Source organism: Anthonomus grandis, chromosome 8 (assembly GCF_022605725.1).
Source record: "Anthonomus grandis grandis chromosome 8, icAntGran1.3, whole genome shotgun sequence".
In the NCBI taxonomy this organism is placed as follows: domain Eukaryota; kingdom Metazoa; phylum Arthropoda; class Insecta; order Coleoptera; family Curculionidae; genus Anthonomus; species Anthonomus grandis.
The window spans coordinates 20188629-20208974 of record NC_065553.1 but is presented as its reverse complement, the minus strand read 5'-3'; the positions used below and the strand labels follow the sequence as shown (position 1 = coordinate 20208974).

Below are 20346 nucleotides of genomic sequence, written 5' to 3'. Positions count from 1 at the left end.
CATCAAAGTAACAAGAACCAGTCCATCCCAACCCAGTAATGTAGTGCTAAATCGATTTTTCCTCATATTAAGCTTGTCCATATGAACAATAGCAGGGAATGAAACAACAGCAGTATGAAAATGTATGAGGAAAAACGTGCCATATTTTAGCCATAGGATTTATAATACAGATAATTTCTCCTTTAAATTTTTAAAGCATTGCAACAGCTAGTCACCAAAGTATTAAAATCATTTCTATGTCAATCCATTAGCCCAATGATGCACTCTTAAATTGATTTGTTTTCAATATGGATTTACCTTTAATTTAAAAAAAAAGGTTTCTTTAAAACTGAATAAACACAAAAATGTGCATAAACCAACTTAATATGATACTTACTTTTTTGGTGTTATTTTTCTTTAATTTGATGCTTTTAGGTCTTAAAAGACAAACAAATATAAATACTTATAATATCTTTTACTCATCTTAGCTATAAAATATTATTATTTAATTAAATGAAAAAACAGTTCATTTAACTAGACATTCATTCACCAAACTGTCAAGATCCCGTCCATCCAAATGATTAGCCCATTGAGGCACTGCTAAATCGATTATACTCTCACAGTAAGCTTTTCCTCATAGATCTACCTTTCTATGTTAAAGGAAAAAAAAGTTTTCTGTAATATTAAATTAGGAATGACAACCTAACTGGCGTGATAAATACAAACTTCTAGTTTTCCGTCAATACGGTCTAAGACGTAGATCACAAAGTAGCACATTGCATAACTTTAAATGTTTTTTCCTCTAAAGACTTTGATGTGGTGCGTAAAGTGGTTTCAAGTATGTTTAATTGTATATTAAGTATTGTCTTAGTTTAATATTGTGGTTTTAACATATATAGAAGCACAAATAGTTATTATGTTTTTTTCTATGTGGACTTATAATGTGAAATTTTAGTTAAATAAACTAAGATTTATTTTTCGTATTCAGAATTAATTTTTTATGAATAAAACAAAAATATTTTTAACAAAAAAATTTAACAAATAAGGAATAATGTATTTTCTTCTTGGATTTTATTAGATTTTTCTCTGTGGATTTCTATGGGTTTCTATAGTAGCCTCTTGGCTAAGACGTACGTAGTATATCCAAAATATTAGAAAAATAATAAATTTCCGATAAAACTGTTGTCAAAGAAAAAATCTATCAGCAAATTTTTAGCACAAAAGGCATTTTCATATCATATCAATCTGAATGTAATATTGGTATACTATATTTTGTTATCGAGAATGTATAGCAAAAAACATTTCCACCATACCAACTGTTCCCACGATATTCCTTAAATATTTTGCGCTAAAAGTAACATAAATGCCTACAAAGAATATCGCATACGTTCATCTATATGCACTTTTTAACTCGAAAGAGCTAATCTGATTTTAATGATTTTAAGCTCTTTTTAGAAGGAAGAGTCACTTTTAAATGCTGAATGAACCTTTATTTTTACCAGATATCCGTTTTTTAGCATTATTACAACTCTCTTTATTTTCAGATTATGGATTGAGCAAGCCTTGACCTTTTTCTACACCATTTCTATCCAAATGATTCCAGGAACGGCCGTGGAGGTCGCCACAACTGAATATAACCGCTATTACGTCACTAAGACCGTTTAGACAAAAATGCGAAAAAAAAATGTAAATTTTAGAAAAATCACGGTATTTAAGATTAATATCTTCAAATCGTAAGCCTATAAATTGGCAAAAGGTTCTAAATATTATTTTAATATAAGGTTTAAGCGGTCTAATTTTAAGAAAACAAAAACCTACTCCATACGAAGAGGCAAATCAATATTTAACATGTAATGAACACTTTTAAAGGCTGATTTAAGTTTTCAACTAATAAAAAAATTATAATTATATTCTTAAAAAATTTGAAAACGCAACTAAACTAATCTTTAAGGCTTCAAATAAATAAATATGAAAAACCCAATTAGACTCCGACAACGAGAACCGCCGCCATATTAGATCCGAGAACGTAATTTCGTTTGGAAGTCGCAAGAGTAAAAACCTCGTAATTGAGGCCCTCAGGGGCTCAAATAAGCTAAACCCCACGTCAATATATGGATATAACTTTAGGAAAATGTGGAAAATGTACTCCTATTGGAAACTATGAAAATTTTACCTGAAATTCGTATTTGAGAATATGATGGGGAACGGTTATTGATCGCGGCACAACATGCTCGCGATGTGCAAATGCCACACCGAGGAAAGCTTTGGGATTTTTTTAAGGGTTGATTTTATTATGTGGTTATATGTATATTAAACATTTCTTAAATAAATAAATAAAAATATGCGAAAAAAACAAAAATATGCATAACTTACCATAAAGCGATGCCTATTTTTTAAGGAATATTACGAAAAAAATATTTTTTAACCTACTCTGGATTATATCCAAAATGAACTTGATACTGTTGAACTTTTTGATGATTTCTTAAGAAAATTAAAATTATATCAAAAGTGTTTTTTTAATTATTTTAAGGGATGCTTAAATAATATTACATATCCACATACAGGGTGTCCCAGCGAAAACGAAACAGAGGTATTTTTGGTATGAAAAAAATTTTTTTTTTACAAAAATCTCGAACACGTCGATTTTATTTTCGAGGGGAACAACTTTTCCTTATCAAGGCATCCTCATACCAGTAACCCTCTTCGAGGGGGTGGGATCACCCCTAAAATCTTAAATAGAAAGAGGGGTCGTGTGATACCTTATTTTAAAGGTCTTTTAATTCTGAATATAACTGCCAAATTTAAAGGGGCTAAAATTTTTTATCCGGATATGACAGCTTGTCAAAATTGTAGAAACAGCGAAAATGAAAAAGGTATTTTGAACTCTGTTTTGGATAATATTTTTAAAAGAATAAGGAAGTCCTAATTTCAAAGGGGTCACTTATTAATTAAGAGGCCACCCTAATACCTGAAACCCTTTACGAGGGGTTGAAAGTACCCCTTAAATCTTAAATAGAAAAAGGGGTCGTGTCATTCCTTATTTTGAAGGCCTTTTTACTCTGAATTTAAATGGTGACTTCTGAGTGACTGATGGATATCTTGTGGATATAAAAATAGCAAGAAATATCTTTACTGCCAGTAAAAGTGGAGAGATAAGAAATACCTACCCTTTCCCTTTTGTGTCTTTTAAATAAAACAAGTTTATTTAAATTACGTCAATTTATTAAATGTTTAAATTGTGCCCCGCCTACTTCCATGCAGGAATACAGGTTTTGCTCAAAACGATGCCTGACGTTTTATAGAACTTCAGGTGTTATCATCTGACACTCATTTATAATTCTCTGGCGTAAGTCTTCTAGGGTGTCTGGTTGGGTAGCGTAAACTTTTGTTTTTAAATGCCCCCATAAAAAAAATCTAATAGGGTTAAATCGGGTGACCTAGCTGGCCATTCCATAAAAGGTCCTCTCCTTCCAATCCAACGATCAGGAAATATCTCATTAAGATATTGCCTCACACCAGCAGCATAATGTGGAGGCGCTCCGTCTTGTTGGAAAACGACTTGATCATCATCAGAATGATTTCCGCCTTCCATTATTTCTACTATTCTTGGATATACGGCATTTTCCAAGAGATCTCGGTACATTTCTCCATTCAAATTTCCGGGCAGAAAAAACGGATCAACAATGGAGCCGCCCAAGATTCCCGCCCAAACATTTAACTTCTCAGGGAACTGGGTATGAACTTCACGAAACTGGCCCGGATTTGCATTTGACTAGTAGCGGCAGTTATGACGATTTACGTTGCCATTAAGAAAAAAAGTACATTCATCTGAAAAGCAAATGTTGTAAATAAGACGCGGATTAACAGTTATCATATCACTAAGCGATTCACAAAATTGCACTCATCTGTCAAAATCGTCCTCATTCAGTTCTTGCACCAGATGAATTTTGTAAGCATGGAATTTATTATGCTTAAGTATCCTATGAACACTACTTTTGCTTACTCCTGTATTCGTCGCCAATTTTCTAACACTTATTCCTGGCTCGGCATGAAGTTAGGACAGTTATTTGCATTGCTTCATTGACAACAACAGCATTTTGAACCTCACGCTTTTTATTTAAGACACTGCCAGATTCCCTAAATTTAGCAACTATTTCTAGAACGTATTTTCTGTTGACTCGTTTTTCTGGATGAAGGTCATTAAATTCTTGTACCCTTCTATTGGCACAATTGTTATACCGAAAGAAAAACTCTATCATCTCAACCCTCTCTGCAGTAGAATAAACCATTGCTAACAGTGTTTCAACACGTAAAAGACTGGGTAATAATTTAAAACTATTTAAATAAATGCTGCTTTATATATTTAGCAAGCTAAATAAATTCTTCAGATACTTGTGTTTGCATTTTATTTGGTATTTTGTTTTTATTTATGATATGCTGATAAGGTGTAATAACAATAATATTAACAATACTAATAAATTTTTAATCATGTTTTAATGATCCAATAAAAAAAATTGTAAGAAAGGGTTTCAGGCATAAAGGTTTATTTAAAGCATTTTTTCCAGAATTTTATTTGGCTTTCATATCCAGAAGAAATCCATCAGTCACTCAGAAGTCACCATTTAAATTTAAAGTGAAAACGCTTTCAACATAAGGTATAACACGATCCCTCTTTCTGTTTAAGATTTAAGGGGTGCTTTCAACCCCTCGTAAAGGATTCCAGGTATTAGGTGGCCTCTTAATTAATAAGTGACCCCTCCGAAAATAGGATTTCCTTGTTCTTTTAGAAATATTATCCAAAAAAGACTCCATAATACCTTTTTCATTTTCGCTGTTTCCGCAATTTTGACAAGCTGTTTTATCCAGAGAAAAAATTTTAGCCACTTCAAATTTGGCAGTTATATTCAGAATTAAAAGACCTTTAAAATAAGGTATCATACGACCCCTCTTTCCATTTAGGATTTTAGGGGTGATTCCACCCCCTCGAAGGGGGTTGCTGGTATGAGGGTGCCTTGGTAAGGAAAAGTTGTCCCCCTCAAAAATAAAATCGACGTGTCCGAGATTTTTGAAAAAAAAAAATTTTTTCATACCGAAAATAGCTCTGTTTCGTTTTCGCTGGGACACCAAAAAAAAAATTAATACAATACATACAATAAAAAAATTACGCATAACTTAAATCAACACAATGCATACTTTTTAAGGATTATATCGAGTATCAGTAAAATTAATTTTAAAAATATATTATCTACTCCTCGATAAGAATTATTTTTGTAAACAAAAAAAGGTTCTGGGCACTTTTCATGTAAGTTGAAACTAGTAAGGTTTTACTCTAGAGCAAGTCAATAGAGATTATTAGTAACTAAGATATTCAGAACCCATATCCTAGGGAGGTGGTTTAAGGCCAGGTGGGTCTTAAACCAGAAATGTTTTTTTTTTTATTAATTGCTGGTTTCTTTATATAAATAAATCTTATTATTCAGTTAGTTCATTTTTTCATTTCGAAAGTGTCCTCGGACATACTTTTTCAATAAAAAATGGGCTTTAAGTATAAACATTATTTTTTGGCACAATTAATTTATAATAAAACGTTATTATTTTGGCTTTTTGAAATAATGTCCAATAATAATGATGCAACGAAACACGTAAGGTTTTAAATAGACGCTTGATTTGTGAGACTTTGACTTTGAGTGTACTTTCTCTTGTCTCTTTGAGAATAATGAATAACTATTTCGAATAAACTCTATAGGTATCATTATCAAACATTCAAATACAAAATGTTTGTTATTATTTTTTTATTTGTAGTTCTAATTTTTTAATTTGTCGAATCCCTAGAGGCCTCTTGTCCCCTGCACTCTTTAAACCTTAACGCACATGATGATTTTTAAATTCTGCATATAGAACCCTAAAGAATCATACAAATATATATCTCAAATCTAAATTAAATTAAAATATATCTAAAATCTTATAAGCCTCGTAACTTTACAGATATAGGATTTTACAGTCATTTTTTTAAATTTCCATTTCAACAAAATAATAAACTATAAGTATAAAGAAAAATAATAGATATTATTAATAATTTTTATTATATTTTAATAAGAGGTAGTGGCATACATAGAAAAAATATCTAGACCACATATTTCCTCTAGCATTGGCATTGTAGAACAATAACCATTTTTAACTTAAATAATGGTTGTTATTATGAAGAAATTGCTAACAATGCTTAAAAGGTGATTTAAGTTTTTAAGAATATCTATATATCTAAGTTATTAAAGTAAAAATTAAAAATAAATATTTTTTAAACTTTACCGCGATGTAGTTCAAAGATTAAGAAGTTTATAACATGTTTATACAAACTTTTCTTTTTAAAATCACTTAAGGATTCACTCGCTTATGACAAATCTCATATATATTGTCCTAAAACCCCCTGCATGCTAAATATATCACAAAAACATGATATTTTATACCTACATACAGTACATTCAAAATCACGAAAACCCTTAATTACAACAGTTCTCTATTATTTACCTTTGATTCATTTATAAATAATTCAGCCAAAATAACACAATTTAAACTAACAATCGGTTACATTTAGACCAACCACAAATTTACACAGACACGGGAGCCCTTCTGCTGCCTTAAAGCTTTAACGGACCAACAAGATAGAACCAGAAATATCCAGTTTTGTACCCCCTTGTATAGGGGACAAAAGGAGATGATGGAATTCGAACTTTTTATTCGTCCGTACGTTATTTAAATTAGTTGATCAAAGGGGACACAGGAAATGGTTCTTTATTTAAAGTGAGATACCTTTGTTTTAACCCCTATTTTATTTGGCATTATCGGGGGTTACGTACTTATATTTAATAGTGTATTTTACTCAATATGAGTGAAGGTTAAAGTAGTATTCATTTAAGTATTAAATAGTCGTAATACTTCTGAGTTAAGAATTAGGATATACCAAATAATAGGTATAAATATAGAAATGTAAAAGTGGTATATGAATATAAAGTTTTCAATATGAAGATATAGAAGAATGTGAAGATATATGTATAAAAAGTATGGATCAATGAAAAATTATGCTTTTCTGCTTGGCCTTAACAGCAATTTTAACCTACTAACTTTCATTCTTAGCCTACTAACGACTGTAATCCGTTAATATCAAATTTACAACATTTTAATTTTGTAACTAAATAAATAAATAAATTTAGCTCTTATTAAATATTTGATATACATTATATTTTAACTATAAAAATTAAACAGGGTATGTTATATGGTAAATTCTACTCATAAACTACTCTACTCAATCACACAACAAATCAAAATTGTGATAAGCAATACCAATACAGTCAATAATAAGTAACCAAATACAAGCATGAAGATAACGATTGAAACCACTATTGACTACAAAAAAAATTAAAGCAACACTCACATAAATACTATTATAGTTTATATATGAGATATCTTATATATTATGTTCATATGTATATAGATATGACTGAACTATTTGTTGCCTAAGAAAATAAAAGAATAGATTTTAAATATAAATAATCTGATTTTGTAGTTTTCGTTCTGTAAATACTTTCATTTTTCTAAATTCAATATACTTGGCTGGATAATAGAAGGGATCAAACAGATTAATTCTACACGGTGAGGAAATAAGACCAATCTATTATCAAGAAATGTATGCTAGCCATTTTATGTTAAAAACGATGGTTGGAGTCACTAATTATGTCTCTAAAAGTAGTTCTTTGTTTTCTATAAATATCAAATTCTTACTCTGATTATTATTTTTGATGACAAGAGTATCTAAGTTGGTTATTTATTTCTAGCTCGAAGCTATATTGGAAAACAATTTAAGTTCCTGTAGAACATTATTTAATTATATTAAATGCATTTTAAATACTTATTTGTCTATAACGTAATATTTGCCATTCTATTATCCTGTTTTAAATATATTTACTTATCATATAATATAGTATACAGGGTGTCCCAGCGAAAACGAAACAGAGGTATTTTTTGTATAAAAAAAAAAATTTTTTACAAAAATCTCGAACACGTCGACCTTATTTTCGAGGGGGACAACTTTTCCTTACCAAGGCACCCTCATACCAGTAACCCTCTTCGAGGGGGTGGGATCACCCCTAAAATCTTAAGCAGAAAGAGGGGTCGTGTGATACCTTATTTTAAAGGTCTTTTAATTCTGAATATAACTGCCAAATTTGATGTGGCTAAATTTTTTTTTCCGGATATGACAGCTTGTCAAAATTGTAGAAACAGCGAAAATGAAAAAGGTAGTTTGAACTCTGTTTTGGATAATATTTTTAAAAGAATAAGAAAGTCCTAATTTCAAAGGGGTCACTTATTAATTAAGAGGCCACCCTAATACCCGGAACCCTTTACGAGGGGTTGAAAGCACCCCTTAAATCTTAAATAGAAAAAAGGGTCGTGTCATTCCTTATTTTGAAGGCCTTTTTACTCTGAATTTAAATGGTGACTTCTGAGTGACTGATGGATATCTTGTGGATATAAAAATAGCAAGAAATACAATCTTTACTGCCAGTAAAAGTGGAGAGATAAGAAATACCTACCCTTTTCCTTTTGTGTCTTTTAAATAAAACAAGTTTATTTAAATTACGTCAATTTATTAAATGTTCAAATTGTGCCCCGCCTACTTCCATGCAGGAATACAGGTTTTGCTCAAAACGATGCCTGACGTTTTGTAGAACTTCAGGTGTTATCATCTGACACTCATTTATAATTCTCTGGGTTGGGTAGCGTAAACTTTTGTTTTTAAATGCCCCCATAAAAAAAAATCTAATGGGGTTAAATCGGGTGACCTAGCTGGCCATTCCATAAAAGGTCCTCTCCTTCCAATCCAACGATCAGGAAATATCTCATCAAGATATTGCCTCACACCAGCAGCATAGTGTGGAGGTTCCAACAACTCCGTCTTGTTGGAAAACGACTTGATCATCATCAAAATGATTTCCGCCTTCCATTATTTCTACTATTCTTGGATATACGGGATTTTCCAAGAGATCTCGGTACATTTCTCCATTCAAATTTCCGGGCAGAAAAAACGGACCAACAATGGAGCCGTCCAAGATTCCCGCCCAAACATTTAACTTCTCAGGGAACTGGGTATGAACTTCACGAAACTGGCCCGGATTTGCATTTGACCAGTAGCAGCAGTATTATGCTTAAGTATCCTATGAACACTACTTTTGCTTACTCCTGTACTCGTCGCCAATTTTCTGACACTTATTCCTGGCTCGGCATGAAGTTGACCTAGGACAGTTAGGTATTTGCATTGCTTCATTGACAACAACAGCATTTTGAACCTCACGCTTTTTATTTAAGACACTGCCAGATTCCCTAAATTTAGCAACTATTTCTAGAACGTATTTTCTGTTGACTCGTTTTTCTGGATGAAGGTCATTAAATTTTTGTACCGTTCTATTGGCATAATTGTTATGCCGAAAGAAAAACTCTATCATCTCAACCCTCTCTGCAGTAGAATAAACCATTGCTAACAGTGTTTCAACACGTAAAAGACTGGGTAATAATTTAAAACTATTTAAATAAATGCTGCTTTATGAAAAAAGTACCAATGATATTTAGCAAGCTAAATAAATTCTTCAGATACTTGTGTTTGCATTTTATTTGGTATTTTGTTTTTATTTATGATATGCTGACAAAGTGTAATAACAATAATATTAACAATACTAATAAATTTTTAATCATGTTTTAATGATCCAATAAAAAAAATTGTAAGAAAGGGTTTCAGGCATAAAGATTTATTTAAAGCATTTTTTCCACAATTTTATTTGGCTTTCATATCCAGAAGAAATCCATCAGTCATTCAGAAGTCACCATTTAAATTTAAAGTGAAAACGCTTTTAACATAAGGTATAACACGATCCCTCTTTCTGTTTAAGATTTAAGGGGTGCTTTCAACCCCTCGTAAAGGATTCCAGGTATTAGGTGGCCTCTTAATTAATAAGTGACCCCTCCGAAAATCGGATTTCCTTGTTCTTTTAGAAATATTATCCAAAAAAGACTCCATAATACCTTTTTCATTTTCGCTGTTTCCGCAATTTTGACAAGCTGTTTTATCCAGAGAAAAAATTTTAGCCACTTCAAATTTGGCAGTTATATTCAGAATTAAAAGACCTTTAAAATAAGGTATCATACGACCCCTCTTTCCATTTAGGATTTTAGGGGTGATTCCACCCCCTCGAAGGGGGTTGCTGGTATGAGGGTGCCTTGGTAAGGAAAAGTTGTCCTCCTCAAAAATAAAATCGACGTGTCCGAGATTTTTAAAAAAAAAAAATTTTTTCATACCGAAAATAGCTCTGTTTCGTTTTCGCTGGGACACCCTGTATAAATATTTATTTTTGATTTTAGTTTGATTAACTAAAAACACTATCTTTTAATTTAAGGTGCTTTATAAAATTTATGAAATATTTTTTTTAATGCCAAATATACAGCAGAGATAGATAATCAGATTAGGTTAGATATGCTAGAAAGGTTCTTCTGACGATAAGAGATTTAAAATAATCAGCCATCGGAGACAAAACTATAATGCTGCCAAAATTAAATAATACTAGCTTGCTAACCTTAGACCCTACGTCCGCATTTGCCATATAAAGATAGAGAGCATAAGTTACTCAACAAGCCAATATTTACCTAAGCTCTTAAAGAATAACAATATTAAATAGTAATCTATCACTAAGCCTACGGCGTAACAACCTACGTCAGGTACGCTTCTTTTATAACACATCTTTTAAAAGTAGAATTCATGTCATCATGATGAAAATCGGAAGCATTGGACGGTTAACTTTTTAAGTCATTTGTAGCTCCTTTCTTATAAACTCGAATAATTTTGACTATTTTCAGTTTTTGTGGATATATTACTTTGGGCAATACTTCATTTATTAATTCTACTACTTTGAGTCCTTTAAATTAAATGCTGACCGATTATCTTCTTTATTATTGCTATCATATCTCAAAACAGTTATTTTCTTAACTCATTTGTAGTTTTTTGTAAGATTGTTGGTTCTAATAAACTAATAGCTTTATTTCCTTTTTCTTCATAATATATCAAATCAGGTATTTTTAAAATTTTAATTGCCAGTTGTTCTCCAATAGTTAAAAAATTATTAATATCTTATTAATATTATATTAATAAGTAATATCTTTATTTTTATTTGATTTTTAGCCTTTTTAAAGTTCTTTTTAATTATTTTATTTTGTATTTTTTTTCACCATTTGACAGATAGTGTATTATTTTTCTGACGCTTTTTTAAATATTCATTTGTTATCTTGATACTAGGACTACCTGATGTATATAGGGTGTCTCCTTTTTCATAGGGACAGTATTGCTATCTCCTATACTATAAAAGATACGAGGGCGGTTAAATTAGAACAAAGTTGCGGCATTTTATTCTGATTAAAAAAGTGTATTTAGATTTTTTATGCGACGTTTCGTTTTTTAGATATCATCATCAATTTTTTTTTTAAATACGGACCTGGATTTTTTATTTTATATTTAAAAATAATTTTTATTTTCCTTTTCAACAATGTATAACTTAAATGTCTGTCTTGACGTTTCGGTATAAAAATAGCAGTTTTTAAGCTTTTTTCTTTAATACGGACCTGATTAGTATTTACAAAATTAAAATACCTTTTAAATGCATATTTACCTATTTATCTTCAATATCAAACATAAAATTTTAAAACTTCACTGCCCTTTTTTTTGTGGGTAAGAAAAAGAAATTCGAAAATTTAGTATGTTTCTTTTAATTCCAATGGAAGGGAAAGGCATCTTCTCCTAATTGCATCATATAATGGACGCACCTTCACCAAAATCTGTCACTGTTGTCCGGTTTTTCGTGAATATTCACGAAGTGAATATGTTGTCGCAATTTATAAAACCTGGTAACAGTCATATTATAGAAAATCAGTGGAATTTGTAATTTATGGTCCCAGTATAACTTAATTCTTGGGTAATGTAGATTACCCATGATGATATGTATTCCTACAAACTTTTTTAGTTCTTTAACCGTCGTTAACACTTCCATATTATTTATTTCACGTATAATTGACTTTATTTTTTAAAAATCCCCATAAGAAGTAATGCAGAGGATTAAGGCATGTGGCATCCCACGAGGAGGCCACCTTACAGGACCGTTTGTTGCTACCCAGCAATTAGGGAAATTTGTGTCGAGAAAATCTCGGGCAACAGCGGAATTGTGAGCGGCACAGCTATCCTGTAAACCACCGAATACTTCTTAATGTTTCCAATGGAATTTCATCCATAACTTCCGTCAATAGGTTAACTTACCTTTCACCATTTAAATTTCCATCAATAATTTTGGGACCTATTAGCCTATTACCGATGATTCCGCACCACATATTAAGACTAAATCGATTTTGAGGCTTAGTTTCATCTACTAAATGTGGGTTGTTTTGCGCATAGAAATGCTTATTTTTTCGGTTAAACATGCCGCTATTAGTGAATGTATTTTCGTCGGTCTATAAAATGGTCGTAGAGAACATCGGGTCTGCATTTAACATCTCTTGATACCAACGGCAGAAAACAAGTCTGCGTTCTGAATCACCTGGATGTAGTTTCTGAACGGGTTGGAACTTGTAGTCATGATACCTATGTTTCTTTAAAATTTTTCCGACCACTGAAGGATGTATCCCACATTCATAACCTATAATTCTTAATGAAGACTCCGGATAAAGATGAATTTGAGCTAAAACATTAACATCATTGTGTGTATTCTTGGCACGGTATTTTCCGCGTTTTTTTGATACACATCCAAATTCGGTGAGGTTTCTTGAAACCAAATAAAAAGTTTTTCGCGCTGAAGCAGTTCTGTTTGGATATAATCTAGCATACTCCCTTACTGCATCATCAACCTTTCGATAACATCTTATAAAAACATCGTACATGTCCTTTTTTTCACTATTACTATAGCGTACCATTTTACAACTTGTCTTTATTTTGTTAATATTGAAACTAAGGAAACAACCAAAGCTTTTAAACTAATTTAAGAAACTAACTTACGGCAAAACGTTAAAATATCAAAGTAATATTTTAACAATTTTGTTGTAATTAATAATAATAATTGTTGTCGTAGCTACGACATATTTTTTGTTTTCATGGTCTACCTAAATAAGTCACAGCCGTAATAAATCTGACATTGTTATAAAGTTTGAACCATTCGGCAAGCACGGTTCCATTTTCATTAAAGGTGGCTCTCCATGCAGCTTTGAAAATAGATTTTCGTTATCGAATATTAATATCGAACAAATCGCATATCGTAATTTTTTTCCTAACCACATAAAAAAATATCAGCCGCAACTGATGTTAGTGAATAATATTAGCAGCTAACCCAACTCAACCCAAATCTGCCGTATTTTAATTTTGTAAATACTACAGGGGCACATACAATACTATCAGGTCCGTATTAAAGAAAAAAGCTTGAAAACTGCTATATTTATACCGAAACGTCAAAACAGACATTTAAGTTATACATTGTTGAAAAGGAAAATAAAAATTCTTTTTAAATATAAAATAAAAAATCCAGGTCCGTATTTAAAAAAAAAAGTTGATGATGATATCTAAAAAATGAAACGTCGCATAAAAAATCTAAATACACTTTTTTAATCAGAATAAAATGCCGCAACTTTTTTCTAATTTAACCGCCCTCGTATCTTTTATAGTATAGGAGATAGCAATACTGTCCCTATGAAAAAGGAGACACCCTGTATACTTAATACTAACTAAACCTAAAAAACTAAACACTATTAATTGTGTCACTGAAATAACACAATTTTTCTTAAAATACTTCAGACTGACATGGCGATATACGTTTGAAAATTGAATTTTTTTCACTAATAATTTACGAGTAGTCTCCAACTGTTTAAAAGCATCTTCAGCATATCTTATTGCAATGAAAGAGCTACTATGTTATAAGATAAATAAGAATAGTAATAAAGGAATACAATATTTTAAAAAAATACTTGAGAAGACATTGAACCACATACTAAACGTACTTGCTTGTAAAATGAGAAACAATGCATCTTCTCGCATGTCTTCAGCCGATATATGCAGCGAAGGACGCAGTACAACATTTATGTTTGGACCTTCGTGGTAAAGTTTTTTTTTTTGTTCTTTTGTATACCTGACACATGACAGCCAACGGCATAAACAGAGACATAAATCTTTAAAGTCATTTTGTTCAGCACTAAAATTTAATTTATAGAGCCTCTTATTAGAACCATGTTGAAAAATAAAAATAGCTTACAAAATGGATATCTGAATTCTGAAAGAGATTTATCTTATAAGACCAATAATCAAATTTAACTTAATAACACGTTCTATTAGGTATTTCGGTTGACATTAATAAATCAAGGAAAAATAAATAACCAGTTTATGTAAATAAGTAGATTTTAAATCCAAAGGTCTTGGTCGTTAAACAACTTCTTCATATTCTATAAAAGTACGGTAGTAGTTGCAGATCAGGATTCTTTGGCGCCCGCCTCAAGGAAGCAAGGACGTTCTGTGGGTTTGGTGAACGCATTAACATTTGCAGTTTTTTTTTAATTCAACACTTTTTCATGTTGTGAATTAAAAGCTATATACCATCGATTTGTTTTTGGAAATGTTAATTAGAAGAGATATTTTCAAATTTTATTTGGTTTTCAAGAATTTTAGGTCGAAAAAAATATTTTTTTAAATCGATTTTTTTTATTTGATATTAATAATTATCAAAAAAAATTGTAAATTTTTATGACTAATAAAATTGAATTTTTTTTGCTAGAAAAGCTTCCTAAATGGTAGTTTTGAGTTCGATATAAGGCAAAATCCATTCTTACGTTTTGTGTTCTCTAAAATTTCTAGTGCAAATTTGTTAGGAAAATTATTAATTAGTTAATTAATAAAATTATAAATAATTTTATTCCATAATCTGGCGACAATTTCTTAACAAAAGTAACAATTTCAAAATGTATTTATTTATCTATCAAATTCTTCATTACTAAGGAACGACAATATGCTTAATTAAAGTAATATTCCCAAGCTGCTAAAGGGATTTTACATATGCTTAAAATGATGGAATAAATTATCCAATTTGGGTGCTTTCTTATTTTTCTCTCGATAATTTACCCAATTTCTTATATGTGTCAAGTCTGGTTTAATTTTTTCTTCCAACTGAAGTAATTTTTTTTATGTGTTAAATATTTATTTCTATCTATACTATCTTTAATTAAATATTTTATTTCTTTCAAGGAGGTTTGTTAATTTTTTATTTTTTAACTGAAAAAGATATATTTTTATGCGAATTAGATAGAATTGTTTCAATTTTTTTAATAAAAGAATTTAAACAATTATTTGAGATACTTAGTAAGGGTGATAATATTTTTGTTTCTTTCTTTTATGGAAATTACCCAAAAAGCTAAGAAGTTTCCCTATAATGCAAAGTCTGTTCAAAACAGTTAAAAAAAACATACTGCTGATGGTTGACGAAATACAAAACGTCGAAAATCAATTATCAGCATTAAATTTTGATTTTCCTTAAATATCTTAGGAACTTCTATAGTCAAAAAACTTATGAAACAAAAAGAAGTCCGATAGCTATTGTGTGATAAAATATGTCGAGAAAATAATACGCGTAAAAATATTAAATTAAATAAAATGTCTAAGATCGAAAAATTGATTATAAAAAAAAGTTTGTACGAATTTTTTGACCCTACGAAGAAAAAATTTAATATGTAACAACAAACCTTGAAATTCTTGTCGCATATTTTTTATACCCGTAGCCGTTTTGCAGGAAAATTTAAATTTGTACAATTATGCATAATTACAAAATGCACTTTTAATAAATTTAATAAAAATTTAAATGCATTAAAAGCATGCATGTTATAAGTAAAATTATTAAAATTTTTGCCAATTTCAATCTATATTCGCAATTAAAACCTCTTTGCCTTTGTTCTTAAATTGAGCCCCTGCTAAACTAACTTTTTGGGAAATAGGCGTTATTTTCTATTGCCTGTTCCTAGCCAAAAAAAGCAAATTTCAAGTCAAATCGAAATACGTATCGCCACGAGCCGACCATGAGATGCATCCTCAGCAGGAAAATCGATTGTTGATAATTCGCTAATAAAGTGAATCGCAACGTATAAAAATTACGTGTTTTATGTAAATATCAAATATTTTATTAATGATGTAAACGTAGCACGTTTGCTAGATAAAATATAATTATTAATACACTTTTCATATGCATAGAACCACATCCATCACTATTGAATATTTTTTGAATGATGAGTATAAAGTAGATATATATGCATGAAAGAAAAAAAGACACCCAGTAAGGCAGTTCTATATGTACGAGTGGATTCATGAATTGATTCATATGTGGCATTCATTAAAAAAGGTGAAAATTCAAAATAGTTTATATAAGAAGTGTGTAAAATGATTTATAAATGGGAAATTAACTTCAAAATACTTTTTAAGGCACTTGTGCGTAAAAAGTGAAACTTTATAAACCCTGGAAAGTGTGTAAACTGAGTATTTTATGCACGGTAGTAGAAAAAATATAATTTGGCTCATTTTTACATATTTTTGCTATCTAAGGTACAAAAATTCGAAACAAGAAGAAGTCTAAAAAATTGCAAACATTAAAAAATGTTGTTTATTTTATGACCTTTGAAATCTCAGAAAAAATTTGGTAGTTCTTTTTAATTTCAGCTCTCAACACTATAGGCATTTATTAAAAACAATTTCTGATTAGACTCCATATTTATATACACAAATATGAGAAGATCATATAATAATTCAAAACCCAGTCATATACTCTCGTACTAAGACCCCTCGTGTACCAAACAATATTCACGTACTCGCATAAGCGGATAAAAAAACTAGACGCTCTTTGATTGTTTATTTGTCGTTAAATCCAGTTTAGGATCAAAATTACCCTTTTTGGGTGTGGTTACCTATAAATATGAACAAGGAAACGACGAGAGGCACAGTTTGGCGAGTACTGATCAATCAGCAGCGCTAAAACGGCATTCAATATGAAGTTCTTCATTGTTATTTCCACCCTGCTTGTTGCCGCTAATGCTGGAGGTAAGTTTTTCAATTTTCTTTTAATTATTTTTTACTATATTAAATTAATAATTTTGAGGATGAGTTGGCAGCTTAAATTTGGTCACTCTGAAAAGTTACTTAGCTTTCTTACCAAGCCAACCCTTAAATTTTCAAGGCTTTATTTTTACTTTGTTATTTATAGTTATAACCCCAGTGGCAGTACCAGCAGCAGTAGCAAGGGCAGTAGTTTCCCCAGCTATCCTAACAACTATCCCAGTTGGTGTCCAATCTAGTCAATACCATTCCCAGGATGCTGCTGGTCAATACTCTTATGGATACGCCAATGAACTATCGGCCAAAAACGAAATTAAATCCGCTGACGGACAGACTATCGGATCCTATTCTTACATGGATGCCGAAGGAAAAATTCAAAATGTCCAGTATAGGTTAGTGGTTTAGACTTTTTTATACAACAGGTATTTTTCATGTAAAATTTGCTCGAAGGTCTGATGCTGCCCACGGTTTCCGTGTTTCGGCCACTAATTTGCCAGTTGGACCAGCCCCAATTGAGGCTGCCCCTATGCCTCTTCCCGAGCCCGTAAAAGACACTCCTGAAGTTATTGAAGCCCGCTCAAGACATTTAGAAGCTTTAAAAATTGCTGAAGAGCAAGCCAAGGTAATCAAGAATCTCTTATATATAAATAATTTTGCGTTCCCGATACCTTAATTCACAGTTTTAAAGGAGATGGCACCCTGGCGTAAAAGTCAAAACTGTCCATATTATTTGCGTGAATAATCCCGTGACCGTAAATCATAGTCAAATCATGACTTTGATTTAGCTGGCGGCACATATACTTACTCCGATACGAGGGCGAAAACTATACTTTCATATATTTCGTTACAGGCGTATAAAAAAAACAACTTTATTTTCAGAAATTGTCGGATTCCGTAGCGGTAGAAGTAAAATCAACCATCGAACATCGACCAGCCCTTATCACAGCCGCCACTCCAGCCGTGGAAGTTCGTGCCACCCCACTAATCGCCGCCCCCGCTTTCTCGTACTCCTTTGGTATTGACCACGCCAAGTTCTTGGCAGTTAACACATACAGCTTGACTCACCAACCATTAGTTGCCGCCTATGCTGCCCCCGGGCATATTATTGCCGCCCCCATTCTCGCCCAGCCAATTTTGAATGAACCGTCCAAGGACCTTCCCGAGGTGGTCGAAGCCAGATCGTTGAAAATTGCCGATCCAGAAATGGCCGAGAAGGAGAAGATGGCTCAGATGGAAAAAATGGCTGAGAAGGAAAAAATGGCTGAACCCGAGAAAAAGGAATGAATTGCGTTGTACTGAAGACTGTTTTTAGTGTAATTAGTTAGATATGATGTGTTTAATTTTCTAAATACATTAATGCATTATGTTGTATTTTCGTGTTTTTTTTTTGTCAAATTTTGTGGCCGAGCCAAAAGACCAACAACCTTCGCCTTTGTGGATATGTTGGAGTGGTTGGTTGGTGCCTTTAACAAGAAGCATTACCATGCTGCAGTGTTTTGTGATCGTTCAAAGGCATTCGACTGTGTTTCTCATCGGATCCTGATGAACAAACTAGAATTATATGATAAACATAGAGTTACGTTGTTACACAAAAATGAAACATCAGTTATTGTTGGTGTGGATTAGAGTCTTTCGTATGTATCGGTGCTGACACCTCTCTTGTTTTTGATTTACATTAATAACATTAAATATGTTTCTTTTGTATGTAACCTGTGGCTGGTTGCTAGAGACTGACGCGACAAAGTTATTGGGAGTGTGTCTGAATCCTGTGCTGCGGTTTGATAAACATCTGGATGATTAACCAGGCTTTACGTAGCCTGGAGAAAAAAATGAAAACTCCAAGTCTCAGTCTCAAAATGTCTTTTTAATTATTCAGGTGACATGTTTCGCTAATGAAGCATCATCAGACCTACAATAAACAGAAAAACAAACTGCTAAGTACTGACAAATATAATTTAAATATGAGAATACCTACATATTTTGTAATAAAAAACAAGTACTTAGCAGGTCATCTAGCTATAAGGTAATTTTATCTAATTTTTAATATTTGATTTTGTTTTAGTGTAAGGTTTTATTGTAGTTACGTGTGTTTTTCTGTTTATTGTAGGCCTGATGATGCTTCATTAGCGAAACATGTCACCTGAATAATTAAAAAGACATTTTAAAACTGAGACTTGGAGTTTTAATTTTTTTCTCTAGTTACGTAGGTCTCTTGGAGTTAATGGACGAGTTCTTTCAATTTACGTAGCCTGGTTAACGTTCTTCCTTTTTTGTGCTCTGATCTAGGCCTTTTATGCTACCAGTTAGTTACCATGTATTACATACCATGGAATTTTTGCATGGGGCCATTCCAGCCAGTCGGCTTGTGTTTTCGGTCTTCAGAGACTGCCTCTTCGGATTTTTGCAAAGTTGGGGTACCGTAAGGATGCTAAGTGAAGTTGTGATGAGCTTGGAGTGCTCTCGAGGTATATTTTTGAGTCCCCCCCTCTCTTTGCTGAATGTCGGTATACTACAAAGAGAGTTAAATTTTCTAGAGGTCGTCAAGCTTATTAGTGTACTCTGTTAGTGCCATCATCCGATTAAAATTTTATAATGTTTTTCTTATTTGTAAGTAATATGTAGGTTATGAAGTTTAATTTGCTATTTATGATTGTGATATGAATACATCAATTCGACTTTGATGCAATTTGAGACCATGAGGAGTGTGTACAGGCTATGATATAGTCAGACTAACCTTATTAAGATCTAATCGCAGGGCATACAGGAATGTCTTCTCCTTTTCATAAGGAGAGACTATATGGCATTTGTGGTAGTCGACTATAAGAACTTCGTGACCCATATGGCAGGCAGGCGGAGTGACATGGCATTAGTAAATAGAAGACCCATTTGGTACAGTGGTAAACAGTTGCAGATAGCCAAATGAACGATAGAACTGATGCAGCGTTTCTTCTATAGTGGACCCACATACCAGTAGAATTAAAAGAATTTGCTGTGTTAAAATGCAAACAGGAAATTTTAACTCATTGTTACTGAACCACAGTCGTCTCAATTTGTTCGGATAGTAGAGCCAGCATGACGGCCAAAAAAGGTAACATCTAATAGCTTGTACAGGAGTTTATGAAGAACTAAGATTAACTGGTAAAAGAAGACTGCAGGGTTCAGCTTGTCTGGGAGCCTGGCTACTCAGTTAACACTGGTATCGAGCCAGCCGA

General features: G+C 31.9%; 1 protein-coding gene across 2 annotated transcripts; it reads left to right on the top strand.

Annotated features, from left to right (window-relative positions):
* The first annotated feature begins 717 nt into the window (after positions 1-717).
* LOC126739652 (uncharacterized) lies at positions 718-18505 on the top strand. 2 transcript variants are annotated; one of them, XM_050445426.1, is made up of 6 exons: positions 718-817; positions 1524-1665; positions 16951-17119; positions 17283-17526; positions 17585-17756; positions 18014-18505. In XM_050445426.1, exons 3-6 carry the CDS (start codon positions 17068-17070, stop codon positions 18416-18418), a joined length of 873 nt encoding a protein of 290 aa, XP_050301383.1. In that variant the 5' UTR covers positions 718-817; positions 1524-1665; positions 16951-17067; the 3' UTR covers positions 18419-18505. The 2 variants fall into 2 exon arrangements, with proteins under 2 accessions (XP_050301383.1, XP_050301382.1); XM_050445425.1 differs by having other exon boundaries at positions 16742-17119.
* The last annotated feature ends 1841 nt before the right edge of the window (positions 18506-20346 follow it).

Coding starts and splice junctions, on each gene's coding strand:
- LOC126739652 (XM_050445426.1), top strand. CDS start 17,068: ATGAAGTTCTTCATTGTTATTTCCACCCTGCTTGTTGCCGCTAATGCT. Junction 17,527..17,584: donor ATTCAAAATGTCCAGTATAG/GTTAGTGGTTTA, acceptor ATTTGCTCGAAG/GTCTGATGCTGCCCACGGTT. Junction 17,757..18,013: donor TTGCTGAAGAGCAAGCCAAG/GTAATCAAGAAT, acceptor CTTTATTTTCAG/AAATTGTCGGATTCCGTAGC.